This window comes from Poecilia reticulata, linkage group LG23, assembly GCF_000633615.1.
Source record: "Poecilia reticulata strain Guanapo linkage group LG23, Guppy_female_1.0+MT, whole genome shotgun sequence".
Classification (NCBI taxonomy): Eukaryota; Metazoa; Chordata; class Actinopteri; order Cyprinodontiformes; family Poeciliidae; genus Poecilia; species Poecilia reticulata.
In genome coordinates this window covers 3,083,170-3,104,375 of record NC_024353.1, presented here as the reverse complement: position 1 = coordinate 3,104,375, position 21,206 = coordinate 3,083,170, and the positions used below count along the sequence as shown (strand labels likewise).

The window sequence follows — 21,206 nt, the reverse complement described above, 5'->3', positions numbered from 1 at the left end:
TTCTATTTATTTACATAAATATGGCAGACTTTGGCTTGAAGAAATGCACCACCGCTGCTGCATGCTTGCAGTTGCTGGTTTTGGTAATTATTTCTCATTAGAGTCTAAACGGATGTGATGTAGCATCCTTAGTGTGTGTATCTATATTTATGAACCATGCAGAAATGTGAAATTACTTTAACTAGATGTCATGAAGACTCTAAGCCTTGAGCGTAGCTTTGATGTTCAACTAAACATCTGACAGTTTCATCATGGTAGGTAAACACTAAACATCATGGAGTGGGTGTGAAATACCACCAGTTATCCTTTCCTCCCTCTCTTTGGATATGATGTATTTATGCATTTCACAAATGCATTTGGAGTTTTAATCTCCTATATGATGGTTTTTTTTTTTAATGAGCAAAGTTTGTTTTTCTAGAATAAAATTTCCAGGGTGTTCAGTAAAAATAAAGCTTACAAAAGTTGCAATAATAATATAAAGCCTGCGACAGATGGATTATGAAACGTTCACTCACAGACGTTTGGGTAGCCATTAAATTATATGAAATCAGCTTAATATTTTGTAGCAATTAAGTTGAATGGACTAAAATGTGTTTTTTATTTCTCATTTTGTCTCAGTAAAACACAAACTTCATAGCATTTTATTTGGAAATTCATATAATAGACCAACAAAAGTTTGTTTTTATACTTCTTTTTTTTACTAGGAACCATAAAAAAATGTGTTATACATTTGTGTTCAGCCTCTTTAATCTGATATCTTCAATTTACAACCGTAGCAGCAGTAAACGAAGCTCCCTGTGTGTAATTTAATCAAGGTACATTTAATAGATCTACCGCAGCTGCTCTGTGAAGTGAGACAGAAGACAGTCAGACTCGATTGGACGATGGATGGAGCCGCATTTGTCTCCTCTCCTCTGTTGTTGCCGTTTTCCTGCATGTGGAAACGGAGGAGCTCGCCTCCCATGTTAAACAGATCCACACAGACGGCATCACACAGGCTTTACAACCAGAACGCTCCAGTAAAAGCTTCAACCCACTGATGTGACTCATGTTTTTTTTTTTTTTTTTATGTAGCTGGAAGAGGTTGCGGTCCCCAGCTTTGATGTGACATTATCATGCTAAATATTGTCAAAGAGGAGCGTCTGCAAATGCACTCATCCCAAGCCATCAGTGATTGACTTGATGTGCCTTTGATTTTTCCCGGTGAGACTGAGCTGCTCTGGAAAATGTCAGCTTTAAACACAGATTAAACCGAATTGGTGAGGGAAGCCGGGGGGGGGATGTGAGCTTTTACGTGTGCGTTGGTGCTAGAAATCCATCCTGGTCCGTTTTGCAGACCTCCTAAAGCTCTCATGTGGCGTTTTCTTCAATTATTAAATGTGTTGGAACATATTTGTCGTTGTTGGTTACATTAAATAGAGGAAGAAATACCTCAAAGTCGCCCGTTGTGTTGAAAAGTATGTTGAATTCAAGTTTTTTTCCATACCTAAAAAGCTGAAAAATGGAATCACTTCAATGTACTTCACCGTGAAAGTTTAGAAATATTAAAAACGAGGTGATTCTCTCTTCTCTGTGTTGCATCCAGTGGTGGAACGTGGCGAGAGGTGAATCCCTGCAGACCTTCTACCCGACAGGAAGCGCCCTCAAGAAGATCCACGTGTCGCCCGACTTCTCCACATACGTCACCATCGACAACATCGGTATCCTCTACATCCTGAAGAGGGTAGCATGAGGACAGGACAACTGCTGTCACAATAGCGAATCACTACCATCCAGAAAAATGTGCAGCAGCACATCTCTTCGCCGTTATCAGTCAAACATGAGCCGTTATCAGGAAAGTATTGCAGCGAACACCAGCTTATCAAGTTCTTTGGTACTACTTGACTTTAATGTTGTGGCTAGAGATGCACCAGTCAGAGATTTGTGGCGGATTGCTAAACTCAGGGTTCTGTAAAACCGATTTCCATCTGTTTATGTTTCTCTTTAAATATTTCCCAGATCATTTGCGTCAGGGAGTGGAAATGGTGCGGCAAAGCAAGATTTGGCTAATTTAAAATAAAACTACAATGGCTTCTTTAGCGTCTTAAATCACTGGCTAACATGGTTAGCATCGTTAATGTGAACCGCATGCTCTGTGTGTTTTTCTGAGATTTCCATTAGCTGGCCAACATTTTCTAATCCAGCACGTTTCAGAAGAAACAAAAATTAAACGCTTGAAAGAACTGAGCAAAGCAACTTCGCTACTGAAGTTTGCTTTGCATCAATTTGCTACCTGGAGGCAGGTACAAACTGACTTCCTGCACATCAGCGCTTCCTTCAGTGACAACTTCCACACCGAAGAGTGTTGTGTGCACAATCTAATGGGTGTCACGTATGGAGCGTCATAAAAAGATCAGGTCTTTGAGTTTACAGTCGAACTGAAAATGATCTGATTCAAACCACCAAGTAGGTGCATCTCTGCTTGTGAGCATGTTAAACCTAAACACTAAAACAAGTTGGAAGAATAAAAAAAGGAATCTTTAAAAAATATGTATATACATATTGAGAAAATATCAGTATGGAAATGAAAAATATATGATCCATGCATCTCAACTGTGAAATAATGCACGTTGATCACTTTTTCCTTATTATGGTAACTTGGTGTGAAAGCAATCTTTCTGACTTTTCTTGCATGTAATTAAATGGTTAAAAATGTTTCCTACATGCATAAAGAAGTAAACGTTTCATGCTTCATCTCTAAACTTTACCTTCAGTATAAATTAGGTTTCGCCTTTGATTTCCACTTCTGCCTTAATGTTAAAGAGCGTCGCTGGCATTACAGGAGCATGTTTTGTATAATCTTTTTCTGCCTTTTCAGGTCGACCAGCACGTGTGAAACTTTTGGTGCAATTTGATGTGCATTAAAAATAAATGGCATGGTGAAGTTTTAATGATTTAAAAACATTTAAATGTGCATCCAGTCAGAGCCGGGGAGACTCTCTGTACTTGGAAAGCGTTTGTTCATTTGAGCTTGGATCAAAGGTAAATGTTTCATACGGGGGGGGGGAAACTTGATTTATAATTTATAAGGAAGTTGCGATTCATGCTGTGCTTTTATAATGTTTTCTACCACTTTGTCAGCTCTGAATCCCATGTTTTATGCCTATTTTTAACCTTTTTTCTTGTTCAGAGCACTTTGAAGTGAAAGTTACAATCTTTCAGGAGGCCTTTTTGAAACTTTTACACCGTTAAACTTCCTGCAATAACTGCTTGATCTTAGATGTGGAAGGAGTCTGGTCTTAAACTACATTTGAGATGTACAAAAATGTATAATAATAATAATAATTAGGTGCATTTTAAAATTGGTGTCTGATTGGTGCTTTGAAAATGTTCTGGTTAGTTTTCTTAGTATGTATCAGATTTCTACACGTCTTGATCCTGATATATATTGATACTGTTTACTGGTGGTTATATGATTGTAATTTATTCTGGATTAAACTATATTAATTGTTCTACCTTGTGCTTGTCTTTATTGATCTTTAATGTTCTCATTGTCATAATCCTGCTCTAGGAAGATCCTAAGATGGTCTGGTAAAGTTTTCATTCCCCAAACGACACATTTTTGTTGCATTTAGCAAACAGAAATGGTTTTGGTTACCCTAAGTTAATGACTTAATGTTTGAAAATCGTAACAGTTTTATACAGTTCTGGTTTCTACTGTAGTAAAAACCCAAATAACTCATAATGTGGATCATTAAAACCTACCATGAAGAGATCAAATCTGGTCTCAATGAATGCCAAAAAAGTACATTTATTTAGACCAGAATGAATCACTTTATTTAGTACATGTAACACGATGCTATTATTATAAAGAATATTCCTTCAGTTAAAGAATTTCTGCAATTTTTTTTACTTTCAGTAAGTCTCTCTATGAAAATGAAAATATTAAAATATTGCAGCAGAGTTTCTGACGGGAGCTAGAAAGACATCGGTACACTCAGTCCCAAAGATCTTCTTGTACGATCTTATTTCAGCACTGCAGATTGAATTAAATCCCCAAAAGCAGGAATGGAACCAGAACTCTCAAGGTTTTGCCTCTTATAGAACCAGCTTCAAGTTTAGATGGGAAGATATGATCTTTGCTTCTAATTTTGCTCTGAAATTATTCCCCAAAGCTGCTCTGTGTTCTCAGTGTGCCTCATTGCAGCCATTTCTGTGTTTATCCTCACCCTCGTACTATTTGCTCTGTTTTTCTCTTCTTTCTTCCTGTGCCCTCTCTGCAACTGGTCGAAACAGATGGCGGCACCTTGTTTTTTTTGGCTCACTTTCTGTGAGAAGTTTTAAATTTAGGGATGAACTGAGAGCTAAACCAGGAATAGATAATTACAAGGTGAAAACCATAGTCTGTACACAAGTTTTTAAGCACATTGCTCTCATAAAAATACACATTGATCTAAAATATAAAAACAGAAATTCTACATTTACATTATAAGAAAAAAAAAAACCTCATTATTCAAAATAGCATCAGTTTAAAAAGAAAGTACAGCTGAGTAGGATCATTTGAAAAATTAAAATGGAGATCTTTGCTATATTTGTACTGATGGGCTTTTATTTGCTTATTTATGAACAATTACATGTCTTAAATTAGTAATTTTAGCGAAAAATCAACGCAGTAAGATTTACAACTTTTACATTAAAATTTCAGTCAAATTTTAAGTGTATCAACTGCGCATGCGCAAACGTTACGGCATCAAGGAAGCCTCGGTTGTCGGTTGGTTTGGCAAAATTCGAGAAACAAAACGCAAATTAGAAACTACATTGCCTTCCGAGAATAACTGGGGACTAAAGAAGCAAAGTGCCGGAAGAGAGTAAGTTTTTCGCTGTAAATTAGTAAGATTACTAAAGCTAATTCTGTGTTTTTTCAACCGCTACACCTGGCCACACCTGAGCTCTATGTTGGCTAATGACGGCCAACTGTTTTCCTTACAGTACGACGGTTTCCATGTCGCAAATGAAAACGTACATTAAGGTAAGACAGCTTGGCTTATTGTACTGCACTGAAATGTTTAATTTCTACATTTTACTTGTGGTTTTGGGTCAGGTGTAGTTTTTGGTCTTTGCTGTTGAAGTGTGATGCTAACGTTCCACGTATTTGTTGATTTTAGAGAATTATGAAGGCTGAAAGCAGATTTTTAACGCAGTATTTTGATTTTATAATACAGGCATGTGAATGAATGCCTTAGAAACATTTTATGTTTCAACCTCACGCTGAAATGTTTTTGTTGGGATTTTATGTGATAGAGAAACACAACGTAACACATAATTGTTGAGAGGTGGAAGAAAAGTAAGATATGCTTTTCTTAATGTTGCATTTTCATTATTTCGCTTTTATGTATAAATAATCTGAAAAGTGTGGTGTGCATTTAGTTCAAATGGTTTCCAGGCATGCATAAATATGGAAAAACAAAGCAAAAATATACAAATATTTTTTTCTTTATTTCTGTCCATCCTTTCATCCTGGTGTCTGCCCTTCTTTCTTGTTTGTACTTTAACTTTTCTTCCCCTCTTCTTCCCTTTGTGCCTTTACTGATTTTCTTGCATGTTTTTTTTTTTGTAAGAAAAATGTGCAGCGATCATGTTGACAGTTTAAAGTTTTTAGCTGTGTTTTTCTTAATCTTACATAGCGCTGTCCAAGATTTCAGTAAAATATATTTCAGTTTGTGGCTTTAAAATGCGGATTTGAATGTAAGATACTGAAATTGTTGATTTACTCTGGGTCGTATTTTGAATTGTACAGGTTAAATGTTTTCCACTTGACGTTAGCCGAACATTTGACAAAAATGTTGTTTCTTTTGCTGTGATTATTGAAGCTTTGATTTTAGTCATTAATGCTTGAATAATTAGATTGAATTAGAGTAAAACGTAATGATTATAAAAAATCTTAACCTTCTGAATGGTTTGCCATGAAATATTTTCCTATAAATTTGCAGGATGCATGTTATGACTTACTTAACTAATGTTAATTAAATCAACTCCTATTAAGTGATTGTAAAAGATGGGAATCAGTGGCAAACTACCAAGTTGGAGCTTAAAATGTTGTTGTGCATGTTTGTTTTTAAAAAACAGTCGTAGGAAAATGAATCCGGATTATTCCTGTAGAGTTGTTCCAGGGTAAAACATGGCTGCCATGACCTTGCCTCCTGCTTTCAATGATGAGAACCAGCTAAATAAATCTGTCCTGCATAAATTTAGAAAGTCGATGAGCTGAGACACACACACACACAGCAGCAGTGTGTGTTATCTGGTCAAAACAGGACCACATTAGTTGCCTACTCCCTGACACTGAACTCGGAGCCATTTATCTTGGGGGGTCTCTGGTTACTGTTGCTGCACTTAGAGCATTGCGACTGTCAGATTTGGGAAGCTGTATCAGCCACGGTGCAGCACTCTGAGCAGATATATGACGGGGGAATGAAAAGTTGATGTGTGCGTCGCTTTATTTACCGTTTGCGGAGGGATAAATAGTCATGGGTGTTATGCTGCATTGTAGATTCGGTGCGATACGCTATATAGCATTAAGCTTGAATGATTCAGAGTCCACTGTGATACTCAGACTGATACTATGCACTTGTTTTATTCAGTGGATGTTTTTTTTTTTTTCTAAATCCATTCGCGAGGCAACAGGAGGAATAAGTGAGAATGTTTACTTGGTTCTGATTAGATCTTGTTTGCCGTTCGCACCTTTTGCGTGATTCTAGCTTTTTCTTTCTATAAAGTTGGAGGAATACTGATTCCTGCAACTTTTCCCCCCACTTCTTCTTTTGTCGGTTTACCTCAATCATTCATTCATTCACACCCTTTGAAATCTCAGCAGAAGTGGTGTTCAGTTTCTAAGGCCTGGCTGAGGTGTCTGTGCTAACCTCATTAATTCAGCTTATTCTCGCCTAATTAATCTTTGTCAAAGTAATTACAGCTATCTGGAGTTACCAACACCGTGCTCCCTCCATAGATGCAGCGATCTCAGATTGTTTGTTGTGGTGTAAAAAGCCGATGCAATGCGAATTAAGTTTGCATTTAAATGTGGTGCAGAGGAAATTATTACCTTGAAGTAACAATTTGATGCGTTTTAAATGGGGATGCATCATATTATCGGCATGGTATCGGTATCTGCTGATATTAGGTGTAAAATTTAGTATGACTCAAAATAACTCACCGATATAAAAGCCGTTGTTTTTATGTGACGAACCAGTGACGATGAATGTTTGAGCGTTGTCATTGTCTTAGAGAGAGCAAATGTCATGAATAAATTTGACATTAAACATAATGCAAGTTGAAAGCGTTGCATCATTTTCAGCCTTCATTTTAGCATTTGGTAGCTAAATTGGCAAAGATAATGCAGTATTTTATTTCCACAGAGGAGAAAGCCACATGGTTTCAGTAAGCAGGTATAGGACCAAAATATCGGTATTGTTATCGGCCAAATGAGTTAATATCGGCCAAAAGTCCATTATTGAGCATCTCTAGTTTTAAATTTAATTTTGAGATTTATTTTAAATTCAGATTACAACCTCCACCTGGAAAACATGTCTACTTTAAAAAAAAGCTTCAGCTACATTAATTAGTCTCCCAAGCAGCAGTGAGTTTTCAGAAATGCAGAATAATAGAAGTATGAAGTCTATAGTCACATTGGGACTAAAGAGGATTTAAAAAGGTTTTGTTTCTAGCTTTCTGTCTGCTGTCTAACACCTTTTCTGCTCTCTTTGTTCCTCACTCACACGTTCTCATTAATTTTTCAGTGTTTGCTATCTCTCAAGCTGGTGGCTATGCAAACTACAATTGTACATGCAGATTATGTAGCAGCCAGCCAATCACAATGGCACCTGTTTAAAATGGTCACATTTATCCAGGTATGCAAATTCTCAGAGGAGATGGTTATGACTGCAACAAGTGGGTAATTTTATAATGTATCAGTTTTCTAATTCTCTTCTTTTGTTTTTTGTGTCAAAACAAGTTGTGCAATCGATCAGATTGGTTGTTCATTTTTAATTTTGGGTTCAACTTATTACAAAAGTAGGCTAAAAGCACATACATGGTTGATATTTAAGGCACTTTGCTCTTCACTTCTGGAAATTTATGTATAAAAGAAAATAAAAACAGAATTTAGATCACTCTGTTTGAAAGCACTTTTGTATTTATCCAGAGATTACATTTTGTGATTCTGCGTTAGTTGAATTCAAAGGGTTTTCCATTTGAATTATGAAAACTTTGTTGCTACTAACTTTATTTTTTGTAGGAAGATTTAACTTTGTTGGTTGTAATTCTACCCTAATCACTGTGCTTGTGGCCAAATTTGTATTTTTGTTGATTTGCAGTCAGAGGAGGGGTCAAAATCATTGCAGGCTGCTGTGAACACCTCTTGTTGAATGCTTGAATGACTTGTTGACATGTTGTTGCAAATGGTGCTACTAAATGGGTCAGGACAATAACAGGATTTATGGGTTTCATGCTGGTCAGTAGAGCGTTTCAAATGTTGCAGGATCCATCAGGCTTATATCATTTGGACTATCCTTGCTATCAGTGATCACTATTCACATAAATTCCTCACCTACATCTTATCACACAAACACAGTGCTGTCCTTCTGCTCCGGGTCCATTCAGTCTGAGAACCCTGTTGAGTGCCGGGTCACAGCAGCGTGATTCCCCGGTGTTGTTTGACCCCGTTTTGCTGTTGCACTCCAACCCCGTGTGGATGTGGGTGCATATGTGCACGCTCTGTTTCCTGACCTTGGCCAAGGATCGGTTCCTGTTTCTGTCAGCTGTTAGCTCAGCTGCACGCCACCTTTATTGCTTTCCCGCGTCGAGCCAGAGGGCTCAGAGCCAGAGCTTGTCACCGTTTGGCTGCTTCCCATTTCTCCTTAGCCGTTTCACTTTACCTCACCCATCTGCCCAGATGGTGTGGACTAATTTAAGAAACTCAGGCAGTTGGACTAAGAAATGACACAAATGCAGACCTGACTTTTCGTTATCCTCGTGAGATGGGGCGCTGTGTCGGAGGCAGAACTGGAACAGGTCCCAGAAAGAGCAGATGCTGTGATCACCCGTTTCTCTTCTGATCCTGTTGCTCTCGCTGCCGGACCAGCAGCTTCCACACTGACGCCACGGGACGCAGGGCAAAAGGACGGGGCGGCTTACCTCCTCTACAGCCATCCAAAAAACAATCAGTCAATGAAATTATACCTGTACGTAGGCGTGTCAGGGTAACACATTTTGCTGGACGATGACTCGATAAACTATCTCAGAACTTATTGCGATAAACGAAAACGTTGTTGTTTTGAGAACATTTTCAAGCAATAGTGGCATAAAAATGCAAGACGACGTTCTCAATGATCAATCCACTTTAAATTCTAACGAACATTTAAACACTGGAACTGGAAGACATTTGAGACATCCAAAATAAAGGAAGAAAAAAACAGAAACAACAAATAAAATAAATAATGAAGTCTGTGAACAAAATTACATTTAAAAAAAAAGGGAGAGTTGAGGCCAAAACATCAGACTGAAGACTTTTGTCATCCAGTTTTTGGTAGAAAGAGACGAACGAGAAAAACAATAAATCATGCAAATGGAAATTAATGAGCTCATTCTAATTTATCATGCGATTAATTGATTAATTGCTAATTATGACAGGCAAATTTGTCTCAACTTTTCTTATCAGTCTTACATTTGATAATCTTAATTTTAGGTCTTTAAAATCTGAACTATACCCAGACTTTAAATTGCTCTCTGTAACCTTAATCTGAAAAACATTAGATGTAAACAAGACAGAAAAAATGTATATAAAAGGAGTCTGTTTGACTTATTTCCATTCTGATACTTTCCCTCTGTGTATTAATTGACCAAGGTCTCGCAGAATGTGGATACAGAATATTTTAACGAGAGACGTTTGAAGGGTAAAATGAGGTTGAGCTCCTTGCAGATAAACTCTCAGCGGTTCTCAGTGTGGGCGGTAAAACTATTAATCTATAAATCAATAGACAGGTCTATATAAAGATATAATCCATGTTTCTGTCTCATATTTGTATGGCATTAAAAGGATCTGGAACTTTAGTTTTTACACTCAAAGCTCTGGTTTGCACAATAAATGCCATGTGGGTGAAGTTTTATGGATGATACTCTGATGTCCCATTCTCCTGAAGGCAGCACAGAGCTGCACCACCAGAAACTGACAAACACTGAAGAGAAGAAAAGTTATGATTAATGTAGTTATAGTTCTATCCATGTTTTAATGTTGCAGAGCTCAGTCGTTTTGCAAATAGTTCAAAGTTTAAACTGGCATGTTGAACATCTTTTATCTGGTTATTTTGTGTAATATTTAACAACTAGAAAATGGCACAAAATAATATTTTTCCCACTCTGACTGGCTGCTGTTAGGCCTGCTGATTTTAACTTGAATGTTCATTGCATTTTTCTTAGACACCTGTGAAAATAATTTCTATTTCCATGACTTTTTTGTTCTCTGGGAAAAGATTTTTGATGATAAAAACAGAAACAAGCATAAAAATCAAAACATCTACAACAGTGATAGTAATATTAATGATACTAATAGTCAGTGCAAAGTAGCCTGCAAATTCCTTGGTGGGGGGCAGTGAGGGACCTGGACAAAGGCTGGGGGGGCGCTGGGCCAAAGAAGGTTGAGAAACACTGCTCTCAGTGCTCACACTTAAATAACTCCAGCCAAGGTGGTTTGTTTTAATCTGGTTTTGTGGCTGTGAATAAAACCCACATCTGCCAGAGGGGCTGAAGCCATATAAAGTTCAGCAACAGCATTAAAGTCATCTGTAGGCAGAGTGGACTGACAGCCTGTGTTTTTACTGTACCAACATTTTGGTTGGAATCTGCATATGGCACATTGATGAGATTATAAAGTCCCGAGATGCATTTCCTAATCTTTTTTAGCAGCTTGTGTCTTTTTAGAGATTAAAGCTGCACTTTCAGTGTGGCGGCAATAAAATGAAACAGTGGCATGAAGACATTTGTCTCTGGTTTAGCCAACAGGAAATTCAAACAATTGGGTTTTATCTGACCATATTGTACATTACAGAGTGATGTTGTTTCTACTAGACCTTCTTGTTTAAACCTTCTGTCTAAGTTGAAATGTATTTAAGCAACTACTTATGTAGTTTTCAGTGTTTTGGAACAAAAGTTCAGATCCTTTACAAAGCTGACCAAATTTTAATTTAGGTTTGTACTTCCCAAGAGAGGAATGACTGTCCTGATTGTGGAGATAGTAGCAAATCCATGTGAAAACGAAAACTCTTCAGCTTAAACAGTTCTCAGTCCAGAAAGAATATTCTTCCTGTTGAGAACCACGGCCTCAGACTCGAGGTGCATTCACACCAGCCTTGTTTAGTCCACTTTAATAGAACTATAGTTCATTTTCCTACAAACTCCAGTTTGTTTGGGGAGGTGAGAAAGTCATCTTTAGGCAGTTTTCATGCTTTTTTGATCTGATGCAGATCAAAAAAGCGAACTCTGCTCTGGCTAAGAACCTTGGCGTTGGTTGTGGTTGCAAACGGACAGGAGACCGCTCCAAAAGCAGGAACTGGACAATAGGGCAGGGCATTCTGGGTAAATAAGAAACACATACAAGCACAGCGCTAGCGGGAGAAATGGTTCGTGGTCTTTTACCAGCGACAAGAGGAATTCTACAACCAGTTAAATCTGACGCTACTGCATTTTTGTTAAGATTTTGTGAAGAAGGAAGTTGCGGTCATGCATTCTTCAGAGTTTTTTGTGTCAGTTCCTTCAGTAGTTCTTGGTGCAGCGCCACCACAGGCGAGGAGGGGAACGGGTATCTCACAGGGTTTGGTTTGTTTGAAACAGTGCAGTGAAAATGTTGCAATTTTGGTCCCTAATTGAACCAATTCTACCAGAGCATCAGGAGTGAAAACGCCCTTAAACGAGCTGTGCTTCATCTTGGTCATGACTTGAAGATGCCAGAAGATTCTGTCCATTAATATCTTAACAGAGTCCAGAGTCTGGGAACAAGCTCAACTTAGAATAGAAATATTTGTCAGAAATCCTAAATTAGTCACAATGTTTTGGACAACAAAGACCAGGCGTCTCATTGTCTCTGCTTACATTAAGACCGAGAACCAAACTGAGTCACATTAAACATGTTTTTTTAAGGAAATCATGAGCATATTTACTGCTGCCAGGATGTTCACACCATTTAGTCATAAACATTGCTTGTCTCAAACAATTAGTGCTGCTGCTGCTTCTGAGCTTCAACACTCAGCAAGCCAGACAGATCTGGAGCAGAGTGAGTAGAAAAGCGTGAGGAGCTGTGCAGGCTTGTCGTCTACTTAGCCTCAGGAAGCTTCTGTGCTTGTGCGCATTTTCTTCTCATCTTTAACGTGCTTAAAAAAAATACTTGTTCTCTCATTTGTAGAGTCCTAAAAATGAAATCTTGCTTACAAAACCCAGATTTTGGATGGGCGCTTTATGAAAGTGGTTGATGGGTTTTCGCTTGGTTAATACTCTTGTCGTGAGCTGTAGCTTTTTATTACAACAGATGGTCTCTATGGAGGAGTTTCTCTATTTAAGCAAGCTTGCCCTAGAAAAGTCCATGAGCCTGATTATACAGAAGGAACCGCATTACCCTGAACCAGAATGAGACTTATGTGATATAACCTTGAATAACATCATATTATATTTTTACAAAAATGTTTAAGCAAAATGTATATCTAGATTAAATTGCTTTGGTATGAGGTGGATTATTGCTGTTAGAATAATTCTATTTATTTCGATGGATATAAGGAATAATGTAGAGTCAAGAAATGCCTCATTTAGTGACTTCTGATAAAATGCCATGGGACTTGGTTATAATAAAAAACGTCACCTATCTTTCCCATGAGTGATTAAATGATGCTGCGTTTGTGCACATCAGGATTAGCTTATTAAGCCCTGTAGCTAATTGTTAGCAATGAATGAGATTTGCATAGACATTAGCATCAAGCTAGCCTTCTTTTCTGACTTTGGACACATGAAGTCGTCTGGCTATATTATGGTGACTGTATATGTACAGTAAGGTTTCCCCCAGAGAACTTGCTAATCCCTCTGAATTTTTGAGTTAAAAATGTTTAAAGTTGACAGGAAATTTGAAAATATCACTTGATAATTATGGGTTATTGGAAGATTACTAAATGAACATAGTCTTAAAAAATGCAAGCATAAAAAAAAAAAAACCCAAAAAAACTTATGCAATGCTAAGGCTGGTGGGGGCACAAGTAAAGTCAGGTGGCCTGCCAGGCTTATAATACAGTGGGGGAAAACCCTGTACATTATTAACTCTTCATCTTGTTATAACCGGAACCCTGTCTGTGTCTAGTCAGGTCTGGTTTCACTGGTTTGCGGTAGAGATTTGAAGCATTCATAACCTCAAACAAACAAAACATAAATTGATTTTGGTCCTTTGGCTTTGTTTTTTGCAATATGTCCTTCTGAAACCAAGACTTTTCTATCTGGAAAGTCAGTAAATACAAATGAGCTGCTTTCCTAAGAAAACATAATCCTCTGCACACGGCTCTTTACAGCCATAATGGGCACGAGATGCTTGTTTTAATCGTGTATCCTCCCCCAAACTCATTTAATATAAAAATGTATTCTGAAGATTATCCAAAGCCACCGTGGGTCTTTGGTAGTGAGCATGGTCAGACAGAACGACTTATATTTTTCTTTTTTCAAACAGTCAGTGATTTAGAATGATGGAAGCTTCTTCAGGTCCGTACTCCATGTCTGGTGACGCATTCTCTCCGATTCCCTAATTGCATAATACGTTTCCCCTCTCTTGCTTCTACTAGAGAGGTGACTTAAGCAGCTTTTCTCTTACCATCACGGCTGTCATGATGCCTGACCGCCGGGAGACGACTTGATCTGAGACCACTGTGTCGCTTCAGCTTTGGGATGTCAAACCTGATTCAGAGAGGCTGGCAGGGACGTCAGTAAAAACCTGTCAGCTCTCATCAGTCATGCCTGTGGTAGCATGAGTTGTTTAGCGTGGGTTTCCCACTGAACCGACCGTACAGGAAAGCATCAGCTCCGCATCCAGCTGCAGAAAATATAGCAAAACCTAATGATAAATATTTCCTGTGACCCAGCTTTTGTACCAAAGCGTTAAATAATTCATGAGAATCCTTAGGATGTATTAATATGTAGTTATTTCTTGAATAAAAACACTTAGCGCTCATTAGATCTCTTTTCAGTTCAGTTCAAAAATACCCAAAGTAAAGTTAAATGTTTGAAATATCTTCAGATGTATTGTACATGGAGGATCTCCTGTAGCAGTCTGTATTGAAGCAGTTCTGTTGAAGCCTCTGACTGTAGCATGAGGAGGATGTTCTGTAGAGTTCCTTATTTTATGAATAATCTGTTGTGGTTCCACAGCAGAACAGACCCATCCTTCTTTCTCACCTTGTTTAACCTTTTTTATTTGCTAGCTCTGATGCCAACAACTATTTACTCAAATGAAAAAAGTGTGGATGACAAAGTTGCTGTTCAATCCTAAATTTCTCGCTCAGCATTTTGTAGACGTTGGATCCTGTTTTCTACTAAACAGAAAAAAGATTTTCTCAAATTAATTCTGTCCTTATTTGTAGCTAAAACGCATTGTATTAATTGTTGGGGTGAATAAATGACCTTTTTGCTTAAAGAATATAATGAATAAGTTTAAGTGAAAACTCAAATATTCATGTTAAATGTATATTCATTATTACTGAATGTGCTCTGCTTGTCTCATTGATCAGTAACAATGGTCAGGAATTTCCAGAATATTTCTAAACCTTTATTGAAAAGTTTAAAGGACATTAAGTTTCTAATGTTGTAAAGAATTTTAGCAGCAACATCCTTTACGACACTTAACTCCTGAAAGTGTATAAAAATTAATTCACAATTTCCACGTTTTAAACTCAATCTAAACATTGAACCATATCATCTAAGAGATGGATGTAGTAGTTAGCAACCCAACAGAAAAGTCCAAAATCCTGCTTTTATACATGAAAGCTATTATCTTTTTTGACTGATATAATTTTGTCTTTTCTGTTTACAAATATGCTGTTTTTTGTCATTTCTTGGGTTCAGCTGCTAGTTCAGCCTTGCTTTTAAAAAGTCACCTCTACTGACGATGACAGAAGAAGAGGGGAGGTGAAGCGTCCCTCCAGGCTGTGGGGGTCGTTATGAAACATCCTGCTTTAGACGGCACCATTTTGTACCCGGAAAACGAAATGGTGCCGTTTATTTTTAATTTGGAAACAGTCTGGATTCTAAGCAGTGTGTCTGCGAGTCTGTGCAAACTTAAACTTGGTGATCACAAGGTTTCCCCCAGAAAACCTGCCAAGCCTGGTGGTTGGGGCGCTCTGCAGTCATTCATTCAGCGGCCCAACATGTTTTTGAGTTTTGAAATGTTTAAAGTTGACAGGAAATTAGAAAATATCACTTGATGATTATGTGTTATTGTAAGATTAATATCAAAACAACAGCTATAAAGTCTTGAAATATGCAAACATAAAAAAACTTCAATAAATAAAGCAATGCTAAGCCTGGTGGCCCGCCAGGCTTATAAATTCACTGGGGGAAACACTGGATCACAATTTATTGGATATATTTTCATCTAAATTTAAGTGCATGTTTAGGACATTTTAGTAGCTGCACTAAACTGTGGGTAAATTTATTAACTTTTTAGATTTTACTTTTTTATATTTTTGTGTATGTTTGAGGCAACTCACTAATATGTTAGTGCAGTAAATGTATTTAAATTTTTAAAACAATCTCAATCTTTGTGTTAGTTTTGCGCCTAAGGTGATAAAAGTAGCTTAAAATGTTGATTTACTTGGAAAATAAGAATTAAACCTGGTTAAGCAGTTGATAAAAAATGTAAGTTTCTCTATCTGCTTAAAAAATATCTAAATCCAGTAGATTAGGGAACATCGGCTCAGATTTCATGAACTTCTTGCATTGGTAAATCAATAATATCTCATTTCTGGTGTCATAAAATGACGCTGGGCTAAACAGGAACTCCTCCTGGTCAGACATGCAGAATCAGCTCTTTAGCGTGATGTGATGCTTCTTTCCACTTCCTTCCCTTCAGTATTTCACATTTGGGTTCAGACTCAAGTGAAGCTCAGTTTAATCTCCGTGCAGCAGCTCAGTGTGAAACATTTCTGACCCAAGGCTGCTGCACTGAAGGAAAAAAAAAAGAAGCAAGCTACACTGAAAAGAAATTATTTCTTCATGGTTTAGGAAATAACTGAAAGTTTAAGTTTATTTCTGACCTCATGCTGAGCTTTTACATCAGATATTACAGCCCGGTTGCTAATAAATGAGGTTTTTATAGATGCTAACATGAAGCTAGCGTTCTTTTCTGACCTCTCCAGGTGTCGGTCTGCAGGTGTGTCTGGTTTGATGAATTTGGAGGACAGTGAAGCATCCAAGCTGCGGTTTTGTTTGTCGATTATTTATAGACCGTATTTTTCCTGCTCCTTTCATTACGTCACAAGCCAAAATGTTCGCCTGCTTTTCAACAAGCCCACTTCTGCGTTGGCTTCTTTCAGCGCATTATGATAATGTGATTGCTGTAGCACAACATCTTCCAGGTGCATAACAACATGTTTGTGTTCAGCTGAAATTGTCTTTGTGGAAAACAGTTTCTTGGTGCAGATCCAAATTCATTAGGTGTTTAATACATAAGATAAACGGCGTCTGCAGGTCTTTGTGTGTGTGTGGAGTTGATTTTTATGCATTAGCAGGACAAAACTGTGTGTGTTGAATAAATGGCAGATATAATTGTGACTGTGACATGAGCAGCTTTTTTCTATTGTCTCATTTAGTTGGTAGCCGTGGGCAGCACACACCATCTGCAACTTTGGCCCTGTCCCACAGTCCGACACACATAATGAAATAAAACATGTCATCTTCCCTGTTTTTGTTTTTTTGCTGCAGCTAGTTGACATATAGATACAACTGCAGCTGTTTATCTTTATTAAAGTTGCTCTTTCTGACTCAGTAAGTCCTGCAGCTTCTCTTCTGACTAAATCTAGAAGAGTAAAATATCTCAAATTGGCTCCCAACTCCTTTTGCACCGGTCGACACTCCATACAATAACCACCATCATCAGGTTGAGCAGAAAGCATCCAGTTGCACATAGGCAGTAAATAATCGGCGCTCCTATCTGCCGGCTGCAGATGGGAACGGTCCGACCTCGATCTGCTGTTTACTGCCCTTAAATATCCTGGTCCAGCCGCTCGCTGTAAATGTCACCCCGTTGTAGCTGAACACACAATTAAAGACTCTCATCTGTGCTTTCAACATGTTGAATTAATGTTGTAGGTCAACAACCAGTTTTCTAGTTTTGTATGTCAAAACTGCAATAATATGCCACCCTGCAGTGAGCAGAGATGGGAAAAGTGGAAACAAATGTCGATTGTGTCCAATTTGGGTGCCGTTTTAGGAAGTTGGAAGTTTTTCTCAGCTGCAGACCTTGACTGCAGGATGCATCTGCAAGGTTGTTTGAGCTGGAGCTGTCGGAGCAGGTGTTGGTTAGCACTGCCGTTTTCTGTCACGAAACGCTAGAACCACTTAATCACATTTTCTAAACCAGCTCGTTAACGATCGACGATGTTGAACTGTGACGTTATCCAGTCTGCTTTTGGCTGTGGCTTCATATCAGATGTAAATGTGTGGTTAGCTCTTACCTTTTCAAAGCTGTAGACTGTGTGTGTCCATGTAGAGCGCTGCCAGCCTCTTCCTGTTTGCTGTGTAAATCCCTCACAGGTTTATGTTTGTGATGGCAGATTAGAGCTTCCATTTGATGTTTGGTTCCTCAGGTTGCTAATGTTAGCTAGCTATGGTATGCTAGGTGATTTGTTCACATCATAAACAGTTGAAAAAAGTACAAATAGAGCAGTAATAGACTTAAATAAGCTTGTATGTCTTGCTGAAAAGTTACTTGTAATTTAAAGTGTACTAAGATATTTGCATTAGAAATTAGACCAAAAATACCAAGATTCTGTGTTTTTGCAGCTTTTATTAATCACATCCATGAGTCAGAGTAAACTTTAGGTCATTTCTTTGCACCATTTAATCAGCAAAGGTGTAAACATAGATGTTTGACTGAATGGATAGAAGAAGTGCTAAAGATTAATAATCATTTTCCATTTTTTGTAGTGGCGGTTTAAAGGATCGGGAGTTCCTGACGTCACAGCCTGGATTTAAATCCTACATGAAGTAAGTGTTTAATAAGCCAAACAAAACTGAACATGAAACTTTTCTTGCAGCATTATGAGGTTGCACTCATAATTTGCCTCTAAAGTTAATTAAAATGGGAACAATTCATGACATCTTGAGAATAAATACGGTTGTACAAGTCAGATTTTATTTCATGTGCTTTACAAGGATATAAATAATGGCCCAAATTACAAAAATCAGTGTGCTGGAAGCCCAAGCCTATATTTATATATATGTATTATATATATTAGTAAATCAGCAGTGATGTCACCATATGATCCATATTTTCACTCAAAATACAACCTCTACAATCTACCACTTTTTGACATGTCAAACCTTTATTTTGGTACCTTGTTTCCAGTGCCATGTGCTGCAAAGTCTTTATTCTTTTCTCTTTACATTTCATGTATTAACAATGAGTTGGCAAAATATCTATGTACATTTTATAGTTGGATAATGTTTCATCCAAATAATACAGTAATACTGCGTTTAAAATAGTACATCTGCAAGGTAAGAGTAGAGCCCCATGAGAAATGGAGGTTGACCTGACCTAGGAATTAGCAAGCAACCTGCAACATTCACTCTCTGTACAAGTATGAACATCTAAACTCAGATTTGATTTTTTTTAAAGGATTGCCATCATTCTCAGGCTCAAAGTTTTCATCTCAGCATATCATAGAAAAATAATGTAACATTAAGACAACAGTAGACAGGAATTGCACAAGGATTATCATCATGGTAATATAATACTCTCATAATAAACATTAAAATGTCGGGCAATACGAATACGTTGTTTTTTAACGCTAGATGCTGTTTTGTTCACATCGGCTTCTCATGACAAATCTGTTGCATCTTTAGCGTGTTGTTGCAGCAAATCCAATCACATTTACACAGTTGTGCATATGTTTTTTTTTTTTTTATTCTGACATTTAAAGAAAATAAAAAGAAATTAGCCAGCCAGATATCCTGGAACCCATGCCAAAGTGTTAAACATGCCCACCGATGTCCTGTTTGTTTCCAGAGTTCAAGCATCATGCCTCCCAGGTGGGCTGCATAAAACCGATCCCGCTAGAGTCGCAGATATTTGAGGCTGCTTTCAAGTAAGTGTACATTCAGAGCAGACGGGTCGTCTTATCGCAACGCTGTCCTGTTAGTGTGTGTGGATGGGTGGGAACGTTTCGTAGTCAACCTCAAAACATAGTGGAGCAGCGTCCATGTTTGTTTCTAAAAAGTGAGCATGAGGGTCCGTTTGCAGTCCATTTTGCATTGTAAGTGTGACAAGGTCCATGAATAGGGCTGGCTACATTCTTTGCATTCCACAGTAATAGACATGAGCGTCCGCCATTGCCCTGCAAAATGAGATGACATCACTTATCCAGAGAGCCCTCACACCCCGCCTCTCCACTGGCCACCTTGCTCAGCAAATCCAAAATGGCCATCATGCGTCCCACATGCTATACCGTCTACACACGAGTTTCTTTCCCCATCCCTTAAATAAACTCAAGAGCGCCTCGGTTTGTCCTGTACACATAAACATACGTGTTGAAAAAAGACCCTAGAAAAACAAAAACAGTAACGTCTGCCTGTGTCACAGGTCAAGTTTAAAGTCTAATTTCACAAAGAAATTCACAAGTTTGTTAGTTTCTCCAAAAAAGTAACTTTATCAAGAATCAAAAAGTTAAAATACATTCTAGTAGCCTGCTAGCTGAATCAGTCAGTTACGCTGTGCTACAGCCTCTCTTCTTTATTAAAAAAATGCTGTAAAAGCTTGTTGTCCCGTTCAGACAACATCCCTCGTCTTTGTCGACTTAACAGACAGCTAAAACACTGTTACAGCTCTTAGAGCAGTACTCTTTGTTAAATCTTTAAAGTTGTCAGAAACAGTTAGACAAAGGGGCTGATGTGAAGAGTACGGAAGAGGATTAGGGAACCTCGGAAAACAAAAAACTGTTCTGACTTTAATCTATAATCCAGATAATATCTCAATATAAAGAGATATAATCTAGATAAAATCTCTAGATATAATCTTGAGATACAACCTAGATAAGATTAAATCTAGATAATATCTTGAGATACAACCTAGATATAATTAGATAAGAATTCTGAGATTAAAGTCAGAACTGTTTTAAAAACATTTTCCCAGTGGCCCCAATCCTCTACCATAGAAGAGAAAAGCGAGGGATGGAGCTTAAAAACGGAGAGATAAGAAGCTAAAGGCAGAGCAACTGAACAAAAAAAAAAAACAAACTGAGCTGACCATCCCCCTACAGGTGGAGTCAGAAATGCACCACTACCCTGGGTTCAAAGGTCATGCGATAGCCCTGCAGGCAGGAGGACGAGGCCGGGGAGAGCAGAAAGAAAAAGAACGCAGCCAATCGTCATCATGCAGTGGACAGGCTGGGCTAACGGGGACAGGGGGGACGAGGTGTAAAAGTATTTGTTTTTCAGCCGGTGAGGTGACGCGGCGGCGTGCGTCGCTCGTGCCCAACTCCGGGGCCGGGCCCCGATACAGGGCAACTTCTGAAAGGCACACACACAGGAGTGGACAAGGCGGGTGTATGTTAGAAAATAGTGGTCTCGTACTTGGTGTTGACTCCTCTCTTTGCTTCCTGTCCAGGCTCCACAATCCACGGCACGTTAGCATGGCCCTTCTGGTCCATTGACGGCTGCTCCATCTGGACGAGACGAGAAAATCAGACATAAGCTGAATAATGTCCTGTCTAACTTGCAGCGTCCTCCACTCTGATGAACATCCTCTAGTTGGAGTGCAATTCGTTGCCATGCACTGGAACAGGGCGTCCTGACCTTTTGGAAAGTTAACAGGCCTCCACTGCTCTTAACAGTGGACATGAGCTGCTTTTGGCATCAGACTCCACATGTGGGTCTGATCTGAATCTACGCAAAAAGAAAAAGCAGCTAATGGCTACTGACAGGCATGATGGGAGATC

General features: G+C 38.3%; 2 protein-coding genes and 1 long non-coding RNA gene across 10 annotated transcripts in view; 2 read left to right on the top strand and 1 right to left on the bottom strand.

The window, feature by feature from the left end:
* Positions 1-3,491, top strand: part of apaf1 (apoptotic peptidase activating factor 1) — a 39,617-nt gene extending 36,126 nt beyond the window's left edge. For both annotated transcript variants that reach the window (XM_008400563.2, XM_008400562.2), the window contains exon 27: positions 1,586-3,491. In XM_008400563.2, the coding sequence (XP_008398785.1) occupies positions 1,586-1,732 (147 nt within the window). In that variant the 3' untranslated portion in view covers positions 1,733-3,491. The remainder of the gene's footprint in view (positions 1-1,585) is intronic.
* Positions 3,492-4,719: 1,228 nt separating this feature from the next.
* Positions 4,720-20,504, top strand: LOC103459193 (uncharacterized). The gene is made up of 4 exons (XR_532689.2): positions 4,720-4,847; positions 4,969-5,008; positions 18,199-18,258; positions 19,280-20,504. It is a non-coding gene; the product is annotated as an uncharacterized LOC103459193 (long non-coding RNA).
* Positions 18,385-21,206, bottom strand: part of anks1b (ankyrin repeat and sterile alpha motif domain containing 1B) — a 183,185-nt gene continuing 180,363 nt past the window's right edge. For all 7 annotated transcript variants that reach the window (XM_017302833.1, XM_008400554.2, XM_017302832.1 and 4 more), the window contains 2 exons: positions 20,842-20,933; positions 18,385-19,607 (listed from right to left, as the gene is read on the bottom strand). In XM_017302833.1, the coding sequence (XP_017158322.1) occupies positions 19,559-19,607; positions 20,842-20,933 (141 nt within the window). In that variant the 3' untranslated portion in view covers positions 18,385-19,558. The remainder of the gene's footprint in view (positions 19,608-20,841; positions 20,934-21,206) is intronic.